The 24,196-nt window shown below is 33.9% G+C and overlaps 1 protein-coding gene and 1 long non-coding RNA gene across 10 annotated transcripts in view; one reads left to right on the forward strand and one right to left on the reverse strand.

The window, feature by feature from the left end:
• The window catches only part of LOC128247895 (uncharacterized), a 206,359-nt gene that overhangs the window by 66,271 nt on the left and 115,892 nt on the right, over positions 1-24,196 (forward strand). The gene's annotated exons all lie outside the window — the stretch shown is intronic.
• The window catches only part of LOC106875793 (uncharacterized), an 848,542-nt gene that overhangs the window by 12,495 nt on the left and 811,851 nt on the right, over positions 1-24,196 (reverse strand). For 6 of the 7 annotated variants that reach the window (XM_089351827.1, XM_089351821.1, XM_089351825.1 and 3 more), the window contains 3 exons: positions 15,284-15,433; positions 7,640-7,660; positions 2,940-3,100 (listed from right to left, as the gene is read on the reverse strand). In XM_089351827.1, coding sequence (XP_089207953.1) covers positions 2,940-3,100; positions 7,640-7,660; positions 15,284-15,433 — 332 coding nt within the window. The remainder of the gene's footprint in view (positions 1-2,939; positions 3,101-7,639; positions 7,661-15,283; positions 15,434-24,196) is intronic. The other variant, XM_089351822.1, reaches the window with a different exon arrangement.

Raw genomic sequence — 24,196 nt, forward strand, 5'->3', positions numbered from 1 at the left:
CATATACACACAAACAGCAGTAATCAAGCAATTATGAGGGGGGGGGGGCGCAAATACAGACACACAAACATATACATACATATATATACATATGACAGGCTTCTTTCAGTTCCATCTACCAAATCTACTCACAAGGCTTTGGTCAGCCCATGACTATAGAAGACACTTGCCCAAGGTGCCACACAGTGGGACTGAATCCAGAACCATGTGGTTGGTAAGCAAACTACTTACCACACAGCCACTCCTGCATGGCTAAGTTTTGCTTCCTATACAGTAATTGTTTGTTTATCTTTTAAAGTTATGCTGCAAAACTACTACATATATCTAACTGAGGAGTCACAGTGTTAGCTTCTATGCAATTGCTAAACCTGCTAAAAATAGTGGCTAAATCTCATTCAAATCTTACTCTAACATCTTAAATAATATTTTGAGTTTTTTTTAATGTATTTTTAACACTATTGTCAATCTAGATAATGTATCTTACTGAAGTGTATTTTTAATTCCTTTAATCTTTCTAAAAAAAACAAAAACAATCCTGGCAAGAAACTGGAACATATAATCTCTGTGCAAGGCTGTATAGAAAGAATATTAAGTGAGTTGAATAAGTTCTTGTGCCATGAGGACAAGTGAATTCTATTGTTTTTGGAGAAAAGTTTTGTAAATTTCATTGACTGATATTCCCCATCAATACTTCCCTTGATGTTTTGCTTATTTTCTTTTGTTTTTAATTGTCTCCTGTGCTTGATATGTAGATGAGATATTAAACATGTCAATAAAAGAAGGAAAATAAAAAGAGGTGAGCAAAGAAGGGAAAAAGAAAAACAAAGAGGAGAAAGAAAGTTCAATTTCTGCTGCCAGTAAAGTTAAGAAAATGGTATTTTTTCCCCAATTGTACTGATAATTCACAAGAGCTGTTATATTGCTATCAATAACCTTAAAGAAAAGTACATCGAACTTGACTGTTCTTATAAACTGAAGAGCTCTCAAGGCTATATTTATAGCTTTATTAATTCTGAAGTTGTTAACAGTTTTGTCATTCATCGTTGAGATGGGTTTGACATGATTAAATAACTATTTAAAGCTGTCTTCAGTTCAATTTTTATAGCACCTTCCATGTATTTTACTAGATTGCTAACTTGAATCAGTTGAGCAGGATTATAGCTAGAATTTTTTCAGCAAGTGACTAAAGTGAGATTTCTCCTTAAACAGATTGGTTTTCTTCTTTCTTGGTGATCATGTTGATTATATCTCTGTGACCAGCTAGTATCTCTTCCTGCATCCAGATCAGCAGAATCAGTTCACAAGGCTTTGTTGTTAGTGTATGTTTTTTAAATTTATAAACCTGTTAGAATCCTGTTGGATCTGAGTGATTTTTGATTTTTAGAGAATGAATTGTTCTTTTAGTTTCTTCAATATCAAGTGATGTGGCTACGTTGTTCATTATTACGGTGCATAAAACAACTGTTGAATTACTCTCCTATATGGCCCTGAAATATGACAAACTGGTACGTCCATAAACCAGAGACATGCCATCAGGAATGTCTGAGGAAAATCATGCACATCTATAGCTGTGTGGATAAAAAGCTTGCTTCTCAACCATGTGATCTCAAGTTCAGTTTTATTGTATGATACCTTGGGTGCCATACTATAACCCCAGGCCAACCAAAGTCTTGTGAATGAATTTGGTAGATAGAAACTGAAAGAAGCCCTGATGATATATATATATATATATATATATATATATATATATAGATAGATAGATATAAAGATTAATAAAAATGGAGTGTACCAAAAGAAATTTATTATCATGACAGTTGTTTTGTCTTCATGATGCACTGCTTGCTAGTGGACATGGAGAAGTGCAATAACACCAGATGCAGCGCATTTGAACATATCCACCCAAACTGATAAAATCTCTCAATACAGTGAAACTGAAATGTAAATCCCCACACTTAAAAGTATATTATGCCACCTGATGAGTCTCCTTTGCACTGTGTGTTGCATCTGGTGTTATTGCACCATTTCATGCCCACTAGGGAGCAAGGCATCATGAAGACGAAACAATTGTCATGATAATAAATGGCTTTTGGTATGCTCTGCCTTCTCTATTAATCTTTAATATATACGCTACGTGCACCCTGGATTCCTGGAAATTGATTCAATGATGAATGCAAAGTATCGCTGATGATGCCTGGTAGCCATAAGTGGTGAATGTGCTCCACGGACACATGACACCCTGAAACAAGGTTTAGATACTGTGTTTAATGCATACTTTCTAAACCTTAATCCTTTAATTTTTAAATCAACTTATATATATCTTTACATACTTGTATATATATATATATATATATATATATATATATATATATGTGTGTGTGTGTGTGTGTGTGTGTGTGTGTAGAAGGTTGAAAAGGAACACACAGCCCATCAGCTTGCCAGCCCTGGTCAAACCGTCCAACCCATACCAACATGGACAATGGACGCTAAATGGTGATGATGATGATGATGTGGAATCAATGTGTACAAGTAGGAACTGTTGGTGAATGACAAGCACAAATGGAGATGGATCATCTATGATGGAGCTCAGCCCTTCAGCACAGCATGTATCAAACATCTCAATGATAAATACATGTATAGAAAACATAGTGAAGTGACCAACAGAGTGAAGTGACCAACAGAGTGTTGCTTCTTCTACAAGGCAAGAAATGCTCAATCTGACCAAACTTGTGGACTATGCATTAGTATACACAGTTACATGTGGGTTTGCTACAGTTAAATCTGGTGGACAATCATCCTTGACCCTGAGGGATGATAATTAATTAAATATATAGATATGTATGTGTACCCACATACACACGTATTTTTTTTTTGACATCATATTTATAAATGACAAAGCAAATGATAGAAATAAAAAATCTGATTCAGAGAATTTTACTTACTTGTGACAAGTTTGGGTTTGAACTAACTGGTGATGGATTCGAGTAGAGGGAAAAACTTGATGCCCCGGATTTTGACTCATCAATTTCCAAGGAACTTGATCGGCCTCCTAGCTTATGGCGAATGAATGCAGAACTTCTTTGGGCAGGATCTAACGGTTGTACTAAAAAAAAAAAAATGCTTAAAATTAGTGGGTAACTTATCTAGTTTGTATGAAATGCTATGACGAAATATGGATTTTCAGGTATTACAGAAGTCCAATCTTAATGTGTCTTGCTTTAGTTGAAGTTTGTCAATGAAATGCAACCTTTCTGTAACTCGTTGGAATGGTAGTGGTACAGAAAATTGCTAATTTGTTGGTATAAAGCAAGAGAAACACTGTACCTTGATAAGTGATAGAAAACTGCCTCTCTAAGGCAGAAATGTATCTGAAGTTGTCTTTTATAAAATGAAAATAATATTAACTAGCTCATATTCTTTTTTTCATCATATGCTCAAATATTCTTTAGTTGTAATCATTGAATATATTTTTGTTTAAATAAATGACAGGTAAGAGTAACCATTAGCTATTGCATGCATTTCAGAAATGAAAATATTTTGTATTTTGTAAAAAATAGCCCCTGCCCATAAAGAAAAAAAAAAAAAAAATCAGGCTTGTTGTAATTTATATATCATAGACCATTTCCACTTCCTGACTTGTCTCTTCTAATTTCTTATAAACTAAAGTAGTAGTTTTTGTTTTGGGCGTCAACTATAAAACTGTCATTTCAATGCAACTGTCTCTTCTCATTACTGACAATGTGGTATCCATTCTCGTCAGAACTCTGCAAGCATCTATCCAACTCATGTTTTTCTAAAAACAATATTAACTTACACATGTCCAAACTAAACATTCATCACAAAAAACATTCTATAAACATTCTACTCCTCCAGTTCATTGTTTGTGAAAAAGAGCTTACTAATCAAGTTTCTTGAATATAATCTAACATTTTGGCAACAGAGGCAGATACTAATATATATTTTCAAATATAAGAATAGGTCTTTCCAACATGTCTTCATACTTTTTGTTATAAGACTATTAACAATCATCATTATCATCAGTCCTGTTAAGTGCCCATATGATTCCAAATCATAAGGATTTTATCATGTAGAGAGCATCATAGGAAACAATAATAGGATTCACATGCCATATCTCAGACTTTGGTTTTCATATCCGCAAGGGATATAGATAGCTCCAGATAAGAACCCTTCTTATTGAGTGACTGTTAATATTGGTTTCAGGTTTTGGTGCAAGGCCAGCAATTTCAGGGGAGCGATAAGGGCTCAGCTGATCCTTATTATATTGAGCCAGAAAGGATGAAAGACAAAATCAACCTCAGCAGAATTTGAACTCAGAACGTAAAGATGGACAAAATGTTGACAAGCATTTTTCCTGGCATGCTAACAATTCTGCTAGCTCACTATCTAACTGTCTGTTAATATTAAGAAATTAAAATACTTTAGTTCTGAAAAGAAGATTAATATACTCCATAAGCTGAGGATATGAATAAAAAAGAAATAGCAAATTACTTCTGTTGGAGAAGGGACACTATATTTATGAATTATATATATATATATATATATATATATATATATATATATATATATATATATATATATATATATCTATATATATATATATATCAGAAGAAAAGAAATTAAATTACTGACGAGCAGAATGGACTAGCCAGAAAGTAGACTGTTCTGATAGATATTACAAAAGGAAGTAATTTTTCTCTTTTGCTTATCTGTCTTGCAGTTGCTTCATTCTTCTAACTTATACCAGTGATGCATTCTAAGTTATTTTTTCTTCATTTATTGCAGCACCATAAATTCAACTTTGAACGGAATTTTCCTCTTGCCTCTTACCTAGTCCTTTTACCTCTTACCTAATCATCTTACCTCTTACCAAGTCCCACCAAGATGTGTGTTAAGTTGAATGAGTTTGTCAGTTCCATTTCAAGTATAGTTGTGTTGACTTTTACCATAACTTGTTTGTTAACTTAGAGTTATATATTGCTAATTTAAATTTACACACACTACCATTTATATAGTCTACATCACCCACTTTTTTAAACATTATTTAAATTAATATTTTTGTAAACCACATATTGATATATTGCTTTATAATGTCTTTGAATCATGTTGCTTGTGCATTACTGCAATAATTATCTCACCAATTAGATTAGATAGGTCTAAATATATTGGTGAAATTTAAGAGAAAAAATTGTGCATATGCAAATACAATAATCATCCTTATCACTGAATATCTGTTTTCTATGCTGTCATGGGTTGGATGGCTTGACAAGATCAGGTGACCCATAGGGCTGCTCCAAGACCCAATGTCAACTTTTGTATAGTTTCTAAGGCTGGATGTCCTTCCTAATGCCAACAAAATTACAGTGTGTGTTGCATGCATTTTTGTGAGGTTGTCAAGTAACTTGCAAGACAGGAAAAAGCTCCTAATACAGCTAAAGTTTTAATGTATTATACAGCCCCAAGTTAGCTCTGAGCAATCAGACCTATGGCACAGAACTAGTTGGCTAAATGATCAGATTTAAGCCATGATCTGCTCTAGATATATCACACTCTGCCTAACTGAGAACTACACTGCACACATGACTTGCAAAAGATATTTCCATAGGGTGCAGTGTGACAACCATGATATATTATATTCTCTTTATTGTTCAGTTTATTTCTGTACACCTGCTGTTCTAAACCAACCCAGATTGAACAGAACTATGATAAATGGCATTCCAGATGTGACCAACTTCTCTCTTTCAGAGGTATGTAAGAATACAATATTTAGTATGTCTTGTACTTGTGTAAGTTGGCAGAGTGTGATTTTTAGCAGGTTGAGTATACTGTTGATGACCATATGGCAGCAGGAAATGTAGACCCAGCATGACAGTTGCTGTTCCTCACCCCTTATCATTGGTAGCATAAATCGCAGTATAGCGTTGGAAGCTATTAATGGTTTTTGTATGTACGCATTATTAACTTTTTACTGAACTGATTAGGAAAGATAGTATTTTAAGGTTACTATCTGAATAAGTTTTCAGGTGTTGTTGAAATGTCTGTTTGTTTAGGGGTGATTGTATACGTAAATATGTCATCAAACTGGAAAATGTTTTGACCCTCACCAGATTAGAAGCACAGTATGTTATATAAGTTTGAAAATTACTTCACTATTCAAGCATGAAACTTGAAATAGCTCATGTATAATTCCTGTATTCATTAAATGTGATATATGAAATGATTGAGCCATCATTATCTCAGTGTGTGAAATAATGCCATCAGTTTAACTTATTCTGAAGATGCTATTTGCTATCTATATTCTAATATTATACACATGAATATGAAATTGTATGTTTACTTGGTAGCAATATTTTTAGTAAGAATCAATATTTCAAAAGTCTGTTTTTTTTAGTATTGTTATATTAGTTTTATGTGTTTTAACATTCAAATAATTTTTTAAAATTTCAGTAGATACTAAAAACTGTGACTAGGAGATCAATCATCTAAAACTAATGATCAACATGAAATCTATTTGATTTTTGACAAATATATATATATTTTTTTCTCACTGTTTGCTGTGAATGCTTGTCAGTTTATATTGTATGCTATAAATAACAATTTCATCTAGCAATTCTAACTACAATTTAATTGGTAACAAATATGTGAGAAGTTAGTTGTCAACAGTTAAGTATTTTAAACTACACTGCTAAAATACAATCTGAAGCATAGCATTTCAAATAAGCACCACTGTTGCTGTTGCTACCACCTTCAATTTCAAGCTTGTTTTTTCCGTATGTTTTTATTTATATTTTCACCTGTGATTATTTGATACACATGTAATTTCAGGATAGTTAAATACATGAAACACTTGACACCCAGAGAGAAGGTTGATCTGATCTAATTTTTCAAACATTGATTTCTTTATGGAACTAACAAACTTCCCTTAGTCCTAAACACCAAATACCATCTCTTTCTTAGATTTCCTCCTACCTGTTTACTAACACTTCATTGAATACATTGTGCCATGAATTCTCATTCCATTTAAATGCTACATGGGTTTCATTGTATGTAGTCTGTTAATATGGTCTCTATTAATTTACAGCCTAGGGAGGTATTAGAAACTAGGCAATTGATTTTGCATTCCAAAGTTCATGTTTGATAGAATCAATTGTTTGTTTCCACATTACCTGGTGACATTATATAATGAAAGTATAATAGAATAAAAACTAATATTGATGAAGGGGAAATAATATCTGATAGAGAGAGAAATAAATGTACTTTCTGACTGTTGTAATCATTATCTGATTGCAATGCAGGAAATAAATCTAAGACTGTACTTTAAATCTATTGCTTGATGAGAAATTTGTTGCAGTGTGGGATTTATTAATGCCTCTTTTGTTTCCACAATCTTTTGAATACTAATTCCCATTTTGAATTCCTAAGTGATACTTTTCAGATCATTTACAGGAATTACTGTTGAGTGCTGCTGGGAAATAGTTTGGAGCACTTCATAAAATTTGGCTGACACACACTACACAATTTTCAAGGCACTACTATAACTGCTGCTCTGCTATTGAATTGTATATTGTATATAAACAATTGTATTATAGAAAAGGAGTTTTGAGTTAAATAATTTGTTACTTACATCGAAATCCAGCATGATGAACTGTAATGTTTATCCAATGGTGAGAATGCAATAATTTTAGAAAGTGAAGAAAGCAGTAAAATATTAGTTTGTAAAAATAAAAGAAAAATTTGAAAAAGCATAGAAAGTTTGTCAAAACTTTTAGAGGAGTTGGTTGACAATTTGATGAAAGGTTTCTTGTACTGAAAGTAAGTAGGGAGAGGACTCTAACCAGAATAATATTTTAGGAAGACAAACTGTGCTTGAAGATAAATATAATGATAAAGTTAAATGTTAAATTGGGTTGCTGGTTTTCTTGCTTGAGCAGACTGTGTAAGTAAAACATTTGATGATGATGATCAGAAAACTGAATATATTCCTGTATATTATAAATATCTATATATATTTGCTGACTGTCTGAATAATTAAGATTCAATATATAATGCCTTAATTACTGCTTAGTTATTAATGAAGCACTGACCACAAATTTTTGGTTTGAATTACAAAAGTGTTCTTAAAATCCTCAGAAGTTTAAGGTACTCTTGTTTATAATATTTCTAGGGATTATGCACTTAAATTTGTATACTGATCTTAATGGAGTATGTTTTTGCATATAACTGTCACAGTATCTACAAATGTTTGCCATGATGTGTTTATGTTGGAGGGGTGTGTGTGCATGCATGAAGGCCCAATCAACTTGTGAAATATCATGATTGATTGTATCCCAGTCTGCGTTATGAAGGTCCATAGTGTCAAATGGATGGGCTGGAGAGATGTCACTGGATTTGATCTTTGGGTGGTAAAATCTCAGATCGCAGAGAACCATGTCATGGTCTGAGAGTAGTGGTGTTTTTTCCACTGCAATATTGAGGATAGTGTCAGTGTGGTTACTGAATACAAGATCCAAGATGTTTTTGTGACACCTGGTTGGTTCATGAACAAGTTGGGTTAGGAAAAACTCATCCATGTAATCAAAAAGCAATTCAATTGCTTCCTTATTAGGGGTTGAGGTGGGAAAACCTGGTTTTAAGCTGTTTGTGGACCAATCAACACTGGGAAAGTTGAAGTCCCCATCATTTATATGTTGTCAGCATTACACTGATGAATGAAATGCTTAATACTATTGAGGCATTTCTTGAAGTGTAGAAAAGGAGTTAGGGGTGGCCAATAGAGCCCAACTACTATTAAATTGTTGGTTTTACTATACACAGAAGCTGCTTCACAGTAGCCATTGGTAAATACGTCCATTGCTTCAGCTGAAAAAGAATCGTGCATGAAAATGACGGTCCCACCCTTTCTTCTGCTGATATGATCTGCACGGATGGCTGTAAAATTCTTCACTCTTGCCTCAGCTTCCAAGTGGGGATTATTGAGATGGGTCTCTGTGAGGACGGGAAAAGTGGTGTGGATGGTCATTAATGCAGTCCTCAATAAATTGGATCTTCCATTTTTGGGCATTGGTGGAAGGGCTGATGCTTTGTGCATTGAGCAAAAATATTGAGGTGACTGTTTTGGTGATTTGCTTGTTAATGGCAGCAATAGGAGTTTGTGTAATAGGGTGGCAGTGGGGAGTGGTATTGTGTGATGGCTAGAATGTTCTTTTGTAGCTCTTTTGCCAGATTCATTATGGCTAAAAAAGAATTCTGTTTGAAGAACTGGAAATGTTTGTGGTCGTGGGTTTTGTATTGGTTAGGGATCCTATTTATATTTTTATTTGTGATGAGTTCCCGGGAGATGGATAAATGGACAATTATGCTGTAGACATAATCTGTTACACTGGGGATAATGACAGATTCTATGGTTCCGTATAACATGAGTGGTTTTTTTCAATCCCAGAACCACAAACAGTGAGAGACCTGTGTAGTGATACATCATTTCACATGTACATTGTCAAGTTGACAGCAAAGTGTAGACAACTGGCAGGGTGGATACTGAGGACATTCAGAACAAGGGATCAAAATGTCATGTTTACTCTATGGAAGACATTTGTTCTGAGTCATCTAGACTATTGCTCTCACTTATGGTCACCACACAGTGTCAGCAGAACTCGAGGCAATTCAGCGTCACTATACAAAAAAGATCACCACTGTCCAGCAGATGAACTACAGGGAGTGACTGAAGGCACTAGGTCTCTACTCTCTGGAGCACAGGCAGGAGAGATATGTAATAATTTACATATGGAAAATACTGGTAGGACTGGTACCAAACTTTGGTATCAAGTACTATACGAATGCCCGCACAGTTCGTCACTGCATAGTACCAAGGGTACCGTCCACTGCATCTCACATAAGAACAAGGTATTGCAACAGCCTCAGTTTCAGAAGACTTCAGCTCTTTAATGCCCTGCCAAAACAATTGAGAGACCTGCAAGACATGGATGTAGAGGTCTTCAAAACAAAACTCGACACTTTCCTATCCACGATACCAGACGAATCGTTGGCTCAAAATGAGACACAGTTTAGGGCAGCGATGTCAAATTCTCTTATACACCAGATGTGCCATCGAAAGTCTTGATTGGACTAGATCAGATGGTGGAGAAGAGCCATGCAAGGAACGTGCAGAGAGCACAGAATAAAGAGGGAAAGTCATTGGTGGTGTTCCAGCATGACTGCTGCCACTTGGCTGAGATGAATAAAAAAAAATGTATATATATATATATATATATATATATACATATGTGTGTGTGTGTATATATATATATATATATATATATATATATATATATATGTATATGTATATATATGTATATGTATATATATATATATATATATATATATATATATATATATAAGTATATGTATATATATGTATAAATGACACAGAGTGTGACAAGACTGGCCCTTTGAAATACAGGTACTACTCATTTTTGCCAGCTGAGTGAACTGGAGCAATGTGAAACAAAGTGTTTTGCTCAAGGACACAATGCGTTACCAGGAATTGAACTCGCGACCTTATGATTGTGAGCTGAATGCCCTAACCACCAAGCCACATGACTTCACGACATGTTTTTCCTCTTCTGAAGATTGAATACTGGAGCTGGTGCATTGCTATCTATCTATCTCTCTATTAAAATGTAACATATACTCTCTTTTACCTGTTGCAGTAATTTGACTGCAGCTATTAGTCGAGCAAATCGACTCCAGGACTTATTCTTTGTAAGCCTAGTACTTATTCTATCGGTCTCTTTTACAGAACCGCTAAGTTACGGAGACGTAAACACACCAGCATCGGTTGTCAAGTGATGTTGGGGGGACAAACACAGACACTGAGCTGAGACCCCCTTCGGTTATGACTGACCATGGGACTGCACCTAGAAAGTTACCCTCCGAGGCACAAGTCCGGGCAAGGTTGTTTATGGAAGACCAGCAGTCGCCCATGCATACCGGCCTTCCCTCTCCACACCACCAGTGTTATCCAAGGGAAAGGAAAAGGGCGATACAGCTTGGCACCTGTGACGTCGCAACTCATTTCTACAGCTCAGTGAACTGGAGCAACGTGAAATAAAGTGTCTTGCTCAAGAACACAACACGCAGCCCGGTCCGGGATTTGAACTCACAACCTTGCGATTGTATGCTCGATGCTCTAACCACTGAGCCATGTGCCTTCACACAAACACACACACACATATATATACATATACATATATACGACAGGCTTCTTTCAGTTTCCGTCTACCAAATCCACTCACAAGGTTTTGGTCGGCCAGAGGCTATAGTAGAAAACACTTGCCCAAAGTGCCATGCAGTGGGACTGAATCTGGAACCATGTGGTTGGTAAGCAAGCTACTTACCACACAGCCACTCCTGCACCTATATAAAAGAATTACTTAGATCTATATAAATTCTTGCATCAATAAACTTAAATGAATCATTACCAGCAGTTAGCAAAGTTGGTTATGGCTGGACAGTTCATTGACAGAATTTAATATCAGATATGTCACACTTACATATGCATGCATATAACATTTCATTTATTCACTTTCAGGTTGAACAAAATCTATTAACTAATTTTATGTCAATATTTTTATATTCTTTACTAGCAGCCTCGTTTATAGAGGAAGTTTATTACATTTAATTTCTTTTTATATTGCAACTTGTGAGAAACAGTAATTGATTACAAATTTCAAAGGGCTGGCTCTTGGTTCTCACCATTGCAAATGAAGTGACAGAGGTGTGTGTGTAATTCAGTTTAGAACAAAGAGTCATAGAGAACATTGTTTACAGGGCGCCAGTTCTACTCTCTGATGCATACATTCTTTGCTGACACACATCAGTGAAACATACACCCACATCTACATGTGCATTATTTATAGTAATTTTACATAATTTATGATTAAATGGCTCATATTTATAATTAGATTGTCCTCCTTAGAAACATAGTTATTTAAGATAACAAGAAGAATAGACGGGAGAATAACAAGAAGAATACATGAATATATGTGACATCTTAGCACTGCAACACGTACCAAATGTTCAAAGTTATCAATCTGTCAGCTTAATGAGAAATGGTTTTACATATATAGTCCCCAAAATCCAGCCATCTATCTTCTCCGTTCACTATTTCTGGGTGGGTCATGAGAGTAGAGTCCTCAGGCACCTCCTCCATAGGGTCCTATCAAAAACAACTGTCATTACTTTTCAGTAGGTTTCTCAGGAATGACCGACTGAGACTATGGATATTAGTCAACAGTCTTGTTTGTGGTCTACCTGTAGGTCTCCTGCTAGTTGGCTCAGCTTGAAAAATCTGTCATGTGATACTTTCCTGCAACATTCTAATCACACATTTGTAGCATCAGAGCTGTGACCTCTCAGTGTGAAGAAGTAGCAGCTCAACTGGAAGAATCTCACTGAAGTATGCATCCTGTTCAATAACATTACTCCATTTTGGTCACTTGTATTCACAATCATACGTTTTCAGTTATTATCTAAAATTCATGACCATTGGTAAGGATAGACATGGAAACTGAATTGGAGATGGCAAGTTTGGCTGTTTTTTTTATCAATCTTTTCTCTTCTGAAGATTGAATACTGGAGCTGGTGCATTACTGTACCAGCACCTGCAATTCTAGCATCCAATTCAGTCTTCTGAAACTGGGAGTCTGTTTCATGACTTAAGTTTCATGCCATAGTGATCTTCAGGTGAGAACTCACTTGATGATCACAGTAATGTGAAACTGTAAGTTCTAGTTTCAATAAAAAGAAAAACATATCTCCTGCATCATGAATTGAGAATACCTCTTTCAACTGTTCAACGTAAACCAACATAAGAAAATAAATTACATTTTGATTGCACAATGGAAGCAAGATTGTTGGTGATAATAGTAATAAAAATGAAGAGTAGGAAGTGTTAGTAGCAGAGGTAGTGGTAGCAGTGTTGCTAGTGAAGATCATTGTGGAGGAGAAAGCAAACATTAAGGACTTTGGTGATATAAGCAGTGCTAGAAAAAAAAAAAATAAACATGATTAAGAAGCAGACAGACATAAAAAAGAAATAGACAAAATAAATTAAATTGATAAAAAAAGTAGTATTAATGATATTAAAATAGCCGAAGTCAAATATATTGGGATTCATGTAGTGATAAAAGAGAAATGACTGTAAGAAATGATTTGAATAAGAAGTTTTAAAAAGGAAAGAAGGTGTAAAGTGATAGACAACATTAGTAGGTTGCATGAATTAGTGTAAAGATAAAAATTTGCATATTTAATTGAAAGAAATGGAAACTGAATCATGAGTTGAAAAACAAAATTACTAACACCATCTGAAGAGTATGCATCAAGCCAAGACATCTATTTTGTTACCTTGTATTAACTTTCTCAAATATTTTGTATGAAATTATGATTCAAATATCAACTGATAAAAGTAAGGTATTGTGGGGTCTTCTCAACAGCTTTCTTTTGTTGTATATTATATTAAATTGCATAATTACCCTGTGTTAATGATGGATTTCACTTATGGATTTAAAATACATGATTGTAACCTTGTAATCCCAGTTAAACTTGAAAACAATGATAATAATAAATCTCTCCTTTAGTAACAAGTCACTTTGACATCAGTCCTACTCTTCGAGTTATCTTAGAAAGTTTTCAATGTAAAGTTTTGAATAATTATCTAATGATATAATACATTAATTTTATCCCCGTTAGCTTTTATGTTAGGTAAACTATTTTTGTTTCTATTTTGAATAATAGTTTTGGTTATCTGAACCTAGATCTACTTCTCATAAAAAGCTTGTAATGTTTTATTTGGAAAGATCAAGCAATAATGGAAATACTGCATTATAATAAAAATAACTGTTTATCAAATTTATATTTCCTCCAAGGTTCCAGCTATCTAAATGATGATTATATAAAGATAACTTTATAGATTTTGAGAAAATTTGTAAAGAAGTGTGCTAGTTACAAGTATTGCAGGAGTTACTATAGTTTAGTAGAGTTTGGGCTATCATAAAATATATTGCCGCAGTATAACAAAGAATGACTTCAGTTGCATTTTCTCTCTCAAGCAGTTGGAATGTCAGTATTAATATGTCACAGTATAGTAAATTTATATGTGTGATGTCATCTATCTGAATAGAACATAGAAGATATAGTAGGTTTAATAAAATGCCAAGGAAAGGTAAGGATACACACCAATCTTCTGCAAGTTATATTTTTACACAAATTCATAATTACTTGTATGTAGAAAAATAATTTCCTAATCAGTGTATATATAAACATATATGTATAACTAGGAACATGCTTCCCATGTCAGCGAGGAAGGTAGTGCCTACTTTGAACTAAAACTAGAATATTAAGGATCATATACAAAAATAAATGATTTTCAGTCCGTTGTCAAAATTTTATTTGATGTATGGATTCCACTATATAGAATGGTTAATATTTTGTTGCTAGACAGATACATTTCCTCTATACCTTCCAACTAACCATAATATTAAACTATGTGAAAAGCTTTAAGGTTTTGAGTAAAGTTCCAGAATTCATTAAATATAGGATCAAAACAAAAGGAAGATTTGCCTTTTTTGTTCAGTGCTATTATAGAGTGATGAATGTTTGTCTGTGTTACATTGTCTCAAATGATTGAAATAATTTTCAGATGCATGTTTTGTTCATGTAGGTGTATAAAATAGTAGTAATTATAAAAAAATATATGTGTAAGTAAATAGTTTGTGTTGTGAAAATATTTTTATATATTGTCTCATAATGATAAGACCTTTTTGTTGATAATTCATGTTATTAATATTTACTGCCTACTCCAGAGCATGCTGAAATACTTAGGTATATATCATAAATTTTAATTTACTGATAAATATATATGTAAAACTGGTTTAATGTGAAATGAATTTGTAAATTATCTCACTGAAGAAATATGTTAATTTGTTATTGGTTGTTCCCTTTTATGTGGTACAGCTGTTGAAATAATGACTTCCCACCAATATTTCTACAACCATCAATGCTACTACTACTACTACTACTACTACTACTACTACTACTACTACTACTACTACTACTATTGTTATGAATTGCTGAAATTATCTGCAATAAGACCTATACATTAATGCATACTCATACAGACTGTTTGAGCATGAGAGAAACAGTGTGCAATCTAGTGAATAGGTGAGGAACATGAACAGACAACATTTTATGGATGAAAATAATGAATTACTACCTCCAAGATAAGTGTTTGAAAATGAACTACTTTTCTTTTTGGTGGTTTCATCAATAGCTAGAAGTTGCTTAGGTGGGTCTGGTGTATCCAATGAAAAGCTTTTCATCCGGGAGTTCAACTTCTTTCTTCGGCTCTTTGGGCTATGAACAACTGAAATGTGCATGGCATACAGAGATATTTAAGTTGAGAAAATATATAGTGAATCTCGATGGAAGAAGACTGAATATATTAGTGATGTTTGAAGGACATGCATAAAAGAAAGGAAACTAATGAAAATAATTAGATTAAAAAAAAATCATAATACATGTTCAAAAGTAATACTTGACAACAAACAGTAAAATGTTTTTAAAATGTCAATTTGTACAGAAATATATTTTCAGTAGATTTTAAATGTCCCACATTTCAAGTAACAGGATTTCCAGTATTGATGTTGATAATAAATTATATATTTCAGCAAATAAGTGCCATGTCTTCCCTTCCAAAAAGCAAATAAATGTTTTGTGATTTGTAAAAAAATTATTACTGTCATAATTTACATTTTTAGATGTAGTTTTCCAAAACAATCTGGATACAATATAGAAAATGTGACTGATTTTATTACATATACATATATAGTTGAATAATCTGCTTAATAGAAATGAAAAACAAAAAAAAGACAGTGTTTTTTGTTTTATTTAAAACAGTATTTGTTGTGTATTTTCAGAGTAATACAAAATGCTTAAGTAACAAATATTTGAATAATCTTCCAGATCATTGATTCATTATAAATATAATCATAGTTTAAAAGAACAAAATCAAGGCATGTTTTTGTGTAAGTAGCTTAAGTAGTCAATGAAAGATGTTCTTTCAGCAGCAGATTCTTATTTTCCAATTGTACAAAATACAAAAATCTTGTTGGAGGAGAAACATTTTAGATAACAACTTTTACCGAAAAAGCCCACTTCTATATTTGCTGATGCAAACTATTATCATTAACTATAATAATTATATTTAGAAGTCAGTGAGGCAGGTAATCCAACTTTATTATTTTCTCTTCTTTCCTTCAAACTCACTGAATAAAAACTATAACATTAATTCTATTTTCATTTCTAAAAGCAACTAAAAAGAAAAAAATCCCTGATAATTGGCATTTTCTTTGCTAACCTGTTGCGTGAGTGTAAATTTTAGGCTTTCAAATTCTCTCTTGACAAAAATAACATCACAAGTTATTTATGGAAAATGTATAAGGTGTGGCTGTGCGGTAAAATGCTTCCTTCCCAATCACATAGTTCCAGGTTCAGTCCTACTGTGTGGCACCTTTGGTAAGTGTCTTCAAGTATAGCCACAGGCTGACCAAAGCTTTGTGAGTGAATTTAGTTGATGGAAACTGAAAGAACTCCATCATATACATATATATATATATATACATATATATATATATATATATATATATATATATATATATATATATATATACATATATATATATGTGTGTGTGTGTGTGTGTGTGTGTGTGTGTGTGTGTGTGTGTGTTTGTGTTTGTTCTCCACCACTACTTGACAACTTGGTGTTGGTGTGTTTACATTGCTGTAATTTAGTGGTTTGGCAAAAGAGACTGATAGAATAAGTACTAAGCTTAAAAAATAAATCTGTGCTGGGATTGATTCATTTGATTAAAAGCTTTCTTTAAGGTGATGTCCCAGCATGGCTGCAGTCTAATGACTGAAACAAGTAAAAGATAAAAGATAAGTATGACGTATTTGATAGTCATAATGCAACAAAGCTCTCATGCTCATGCAATTAACAATATAACTATTTTATTCCTATTCTCTCACTCTTCTTTGATACTTTATTCAAATGGAACATGATGCAGCCCTGTGACTCACTGGGATATATCAAACCATGCAACCCATGCCAGCATGAAAAACAGACGTTAAATTTTGAGGATAATATTCAGTTGACATCTGACAACCAATATTTCAAATTTATGCATTAAGCTCAGTCATTTCTTTTATGTCTTTTTCTTATTAAAAATCATTTAGATAATTTCATGCCTTTTTTGTGTATTTGGATTATAGAGTGAACAAAAAAAAAAAAGAAGCCTGCCGTGTTATCAGGTTTTTGACTTTAAGGCTAAAGTCAAAACTATTTACTCTTTCCAGAGAGTTATCTGAACAATCTAGGAACTTTGTTTTATGAGAATCCATAGCAATAATTATTTCTGTAAAGCTGGTATATTTGAAGTTTTCCTTCTCAGTTAGGGTACCAGAGATACCATTTTACCTTTCATAAACTGATTAACTTGTCTTTTGCTCTCTTTACCTTCAGATTATTGGACTGTAGAACAGGCTTGGAACTTTGTTAGTAAATTCTTTGTCAGATTCTATTATGAGAACAAGTTCATCAAAAACCTTGTTGAATACCTGTGAATACACAAAATTTCATACTTGGTTTCCTTCACAAACCAGACTACAGCATATTTCCTGAACGCTAAATGTAAACAGTTGTTTTTCTGTCATTAGAGATATGGTATCTGAGATTCTGTGATTTGGTACAAACCAAAATTGCATTTTATCAATGCTAAACTGGATTAACTTTGATTAAAAATCTTTCAGCTATCTTCAAGACTTAGTGCATCAGTTTGAGGTTTCTTTAATCGTTCCTTTCCAGTACACTACCTTTGCTCTGAAGCAATTAATCCTTTAAGGGTAGGTATAAATAGCAAGTATTTTCGTGTAGGATGCAAAAAAAGAAAACAAAATCCCACAATATGATAATAATTCAAATAGCTTATAATGCAAACTTGGCTTATATACCACATCCATCTTCTTCAGAATTTAGCTGTGTGTCAATAAGCCACATCCGTCCTCAGTGGAAGAAAGCATGTTGTGTCAATAAGCCTGACCTTAAAAGGGTTAACGATGATATTGTCATTGGGAATAATATCTTCCTGCATTACTCAATTATTTGAGTTAATAGCATATGATGCATGCAGCCTGACCCCTTCAACATCTTAGCTACTGATCCTGATGCATATATTGTTGTTTTCCTTGTCTTTATCACAATGAACTAGTAATATTTGGTCAATTCCAATTGGAGCATTTTGTTGTATCTCAGGAGGGTCATTATGCCAGAAATAAACACACAAGATACAAGAAAATATGTTTCAACACATGAGATCACATCAAGGATCTTGCAAACCAAATACAAAAATGAAACCTCTTGGAGTAGTTTTTCACAATCTTATTCATACAACAACTCATAGTAACCATTCCATACCTCTTTCTTTTCACTACCACTGAAAAGAAGAACACTTGTTTTGGTAAATATACTTCTGTTCCAAGAATACTTAATGACATTCATCCTCATGCTGCAGAGTGTTAGCAAATCCTCTGCTCTTAGTTTTTCTCATCATTAGATTCTCTTTTTTCTACTTTTTACTTGTTTCAGTCATTTGACTGCAGCCATGCTGGAGCACCGCTTTAGTTGAAGAAATCGACCCCAGGACTTATTCTTTGTAAGTCTAGTAAGTCTAGTAAGTCTAGTACTTATTCTATTGGTCTCTTTTGCTGAACTGCTAAGTTATGGGGACATAAACACACCAGTATCGGTTGTCAAGCGATGGCAGGGGTGAGGAGGGAGTAAACATAGACGTGCACACACAAATACATACATACACACACACACACTTCTTCCAGTTTCCAAATCTGCTTGGATAGTCCAAGGCTAGTAGTAGAAGACACTTGCCCAAGGGGCCACATAGTGGGACTGAACCCAGAACCATGTGGTTGGGAAGCAAGCTTTTTACCACACAGCCACACATGTGCCTATATATCTAATATTTTGCTATCTCAGTAGCTTTTTGATATCGTTCCTTGCTACCCATTCCTAACACTTCTCCCAGACATTTTTTCTTATTTGTTTCAGTCAATAGACTACGGCCATGCTGGGGCATCACTTTGAAGAATTTTTAGTTGAATGAATCAACCCCAGCACTTGTTTTTTTTTTCAAGTCTGGTACTTATTCTATCAGTCTCTTTTGTTGAACAACTAAGTTGTGAGGACAAACAAATCAACACTGGTTGTCAATCAGTGGTGGGGAACAAACAGAGACACAAACACAAACACACACACAAGATGGGCTTTCAGTTTATGTCTATCAAATCCACCCACAAGGCTGTGAGTAGAAGACACTTGTCCAAGGTGCCACACAGTGAGACTGAACCCAGAACCATATGGTTAAGAGTAAAATTCTTACCACATCTGCACCTAAAATCCTATCCTGCACTTAGAATCCTACTGAGCTGGAATTTTGTTCCATCTACAATATTTGTTAGCAGCGTGCAATACACTGTTTATTAAAAATGCCCAGCTGTCCTCTATAAAATAGTTCTCTTTCTTCTGTCTCCTATTATATGAGACACCATCTTGTGATGTTTGGAAGTTTCACCGAACAGAAATATCTTTTAACTTTCATCCATCTTAGTTCTCCTTTGTGTCTTACTTCTAAGCCTGTTTTATTACAACATAAACTATTAACCTAAGCTGAGAATTGCATTGTTAACCAGGATAAATTTTGTGTTACCAAACATCTAATGTGACTAGAATAAATTCTTTAAGCGACTTAAAGAAATCAATGAATAAGAATTAGAAAGGTGTGAAATAATCCTTATGCAAGAAAATGTTGTGTTGTTCAAATTAACATCACAGTAATTTAGATTACATAATTTTCACCTAGGAGTCAGATATTTTATTGAATCAGAATAATTCATACAGATAATTTTAATTTGATAGACAGCAATCTTATTTTCCTTCAGTGATTGTTCACTAACAGAAATCTTCTGTGAGTGTGATGAGAATTAACTAAAGAAAAAAGAAAAAAAAAAAAAAGATGGAATGAATGAATCAAAGAACACTTTCAATATTCACGTTTTTCTCTGAACCAAATAATTTGTGAGAGAAGCAGCTGCCAAGAAATGACTTGAGAACAATCCATTGGATGTGCAACATTTACATCAATGTCAACAGAAACCATGTTTTTTTGTTTGGAGGAGGGACAGCATCTACAGGTTTTCAGGCATAATTTGTATACACTTATTTTAGTGTGTATGTGGAGTTTTGGCTTATGTTTGAGATCAAATAGAGACAGTAATTCTAAGATGTTGGTGTAGTGTTCTGGAGCACTGCTGATGAGTTTGGCAGTTGTGTGTGGCTCAGTGTGCAATTGCAAAAGAAGGAAGTGGTTGAAGAAGATTATAGTCATGAACCATGCTACTCAAGTGTCTAGATTACTTTTCACTTTCATTACTTTTATTTGTCGAGTCAGTAGTTTGTGGATATAGTATGTATAAAGTATTCTTTTATAGAATTTGTAAAACAGTGATTTATAAGCTGGAGTTCCAAACAGGGTTATTACAACCTTTGATAGATCTGGCGTACTTTTCATCATTTTACTTGAGTGGACTTAATAGATGGAAACTGAATGAAGTCCATTCTTTATGATAATTCTAAATGAGTGACACCATCATATAAGGATGTTGTTTATTTCCAGTCTTTCATGAAAAACACGTCTGGCTATGAGCATATATTACCTTGCTTGGAAATGGAACCTGGCTGTAGAAAATCTGCTTCTGTAAATTCTGTTTCTATGCAAGCATGGTAAAAGTGGATGCTAAAAGGCTGAGTTCCTATCATGTGTTTATTAGATAGTGTCATCTATGCATTTTTTATGAAGAAAATGATTACATTAAAGCATTTTGTATGAAGCTTAAGTTGTTTTATGTAAGATATCATTTAGGTAATTCAGTGTAAAGGGTGGTACTCTTTTATGTCCAGTCTTGTATGAAGTCCTTGTTAACCACAGCTTAAAGAGCCAAGATTCTAAGTCATACACACTACAGCTGTGTCTGGAAATTTATTGAAACCTTTAGGGATAAGTTTACAGATGTACTTCATTTATGTCAGCCTGAAAAAGAATTTATGTAAAAATGATTTTGAACTGCCGTTGTTCTGACCATGTTGACACACACATACATGAATAATAGGGCTCATAAATAGATACAAATGGAATGTAGCCAACATTTTCTGAAGATTTGATACTTGTTTCCAGTGATATATGAAGTGAGGTATGCAATATTAGTTCCTATCTTGCAATGAAACCAAACACCAGTAGTAGATTTGAAATCACAAATCACAAGCAGTTGCTCCAATATGTTTTGATGTCGAGTCACTATCAACTAAAATATACTCTCGTACTGACATCACATCCAATCAGTGTTCTAAATTCAAACATCCATTTAACATAGTTATCACTTCTGCCACTACTGTGAAATATAATCTAGATCATGTAGTTATTCACCAATGAAATTCCTTCTCTGATGGCCGTTCATTCATTACCAGCATACTGGCACAGATAATACTCTTTCACATAAATGATATCTATTACCTCTCCTCTTCACACACACACATGCACACGCACGTGCGTGCACACACACACACACACACACACACACACACACACACAGAGTGTGTAACTGGAAACAGAAGTGAATAAGTAATTCATACCTAAAAATAAAATTATTTACTAAATGCTACAGTTTCACTTGGTCACTACTCCGAGTTTCATGCTAACTGATCTCTCAGACAACTGATGGGAAATTGAAAGTGTTCACATGCTTTACTAATTAAGTTCAGGGTTGAAATTGTCACTTGGCTTCTTGAGTACAAAGTCACCTGCTTCAGCTGCTGTAATGTTGCTGGCATACTGTTACTACTACTGATATATGCTATGCTTAACAGCTTGTTGTTGTTTAGCTCCAGAATAATCCTATGTCACAGGTATTCTTGCATGGCTATCCTGTCTTTTTATGTATCAAAAGTTACACTGTCCAATTTATCTTTTTTTTTTTTTTGGTTAAAACGTTTGGGTGAAATTTGAGGAAGGTTTCACTTTTCGTCAGTTTTTTTCCACTCTTGAAGGTAAAAGACTTAGAATTAATTTGTCCACTATTGCTTAGCTTTGATGATGATGATGACATAGAATAAAACATCAATAATATTAATATGCCAATTTGATTTTTGTACATACCTGACATGTGTGTCACGCTGAAGAGAAAGAAATTGTTGAAAGAAATTTTGCTGCTTAAATAAAAATTTTTAACTAGATCTCTTGTAATTTCTGGAAGAGATTTGAAACCACCACCTATGTGTGGTATCACTACTTCTCAATACCCATGCCTACTGAGCCACCAAAGCAGCAAACGATCTGAATGAGAAAATTAAGATACCTAAATTTGATGCTTGTGTCAAGCAAGGGAGAGAGGAAGTGAGAGAGAAAGAGAGAGAATGAGAGATGACAGCTTGAAACTGTCTTTTTGGAGTGGCTGATTATTTGAATTCCTTTCTACGATTGAACTGAAATTGACCCTGGCCATTAAAGGCCCAACCACACATACACACATGCGTGCACACACACGCACACACACACACACACACACACACACACACACACACACACACACACACACACACATTTATTTTAGGTCTTCTACCCATTTGAATTCAGTCATACACCAGATAACATGTTAAGTCTAATGTTCCGAAATTTGAATTTGTTTTAATTATAAAATTACACTTCAGCTAAAAAAACATCTTTTGGCTTTCGAATACAACCTTTTCTTTCTCTTTCTATATATTTTTTGTTAAGTTACAATTTCTCTGTTTTGGTCAGGATTTTTCCAATTACTTTTTTCTGGTATCAAGTAATGGACGAAAGCATTTAAAAAAAATTAGATTCATAGAGCCAAACAAAATCAAAAATATTAATTCTATTCTTTCCCTTTCCTTAATACTAACAAGAGCATAGTATAATAGAGAATTAGCTGTTATTTCTGGCAAATTAAACAACCACACAAAGTTGTTCAATCGACTCATTTGTTGATGTGTATAAATAAACAAAAAATAAGGCACACACACACACACACATGAATGTGTGTGTGTGTATATGTGTGCGATAATAAGTGTTGCATGGTGGAAATAAACGCAACTTTCTCTTCCTATATTTTTTGTTAAGTTAGAATTTCTGTTTTGATCAGGATTTTTCCAATTTCATTTTTCTTGTATCAAGCAATTGACGAAGGCATTTAAAACCTTTAATTCATAGAGCCGAACAAAATCAAAAATATTAATTCTATTTTTTCCCTTTACTGTTTACTTCCCTACAATATAATTAATTACCCTATCCTTTATACTGTTTCCTTGCATATTAGGTGAGTATTTCAGAAATATTTTCACCTTTCAAACAAAAATTAACACATTCATATATGTTTTTCATTTGAAACACTCTGAATCATATTAGAGATTTATTGTTTTAATAACGATTTTAATAACAAGTTTTAAAATATGGATAATTGCATGAGGGACACAGCATGAGTGTGTCAGCATAGAAGGAAAGAGTGGTTGTGTGAGGAACAGTGGGAGGAAATAAGGAATCAAAGTCGTGTGAGGATGAGACAGAGAAGAAACAAAATAAGCCAAGAGGAGAGGGAGTGTATCTTACAGCATAGGTGAGAAACTCTGAATGTAAAGACAGATGAAATACTGCTAAGCATTTCTCCCAGCATGCTAATGATTCTACCAGCTCACCACCTTTAACTGTCACAATATAGAAACATTTCTCATGGCACCAGCACACAAGGAGAGAACAAATGAGCCAGGACCAAAGAGAAGTGTATTTTCGAAATAAGAGAGATGGAGATCAACAGAATCGAGAACACATTAGTCAAGAGCAAAGGCAACTGTACTTAGAAAATATGAGAAACAGAGTTCAAGAAAGAAGGGAACATATGGATGAAGATGAAAGGCAGAAATACCTTCAAGATATGAGAAACGGAGTTCAAGAAAGAAAGAAAAATATGGAAGATGAAACAGAGTTAT

The sequence above is a fragment of the Octopus bimaculoides genome, chromosome 5 (assembly GCF_046866305.1).
Source record: "Octopus bimaculoides isolate indiv1 chromosome 5, ASM4686630v1, whole genome shotgun sequence".
NCBI lineage: Eukaryota > Metazoa > Mollusca > Cephalopoda > Octopoda > Octopodidae > Octopus > Octopus bimaculoides.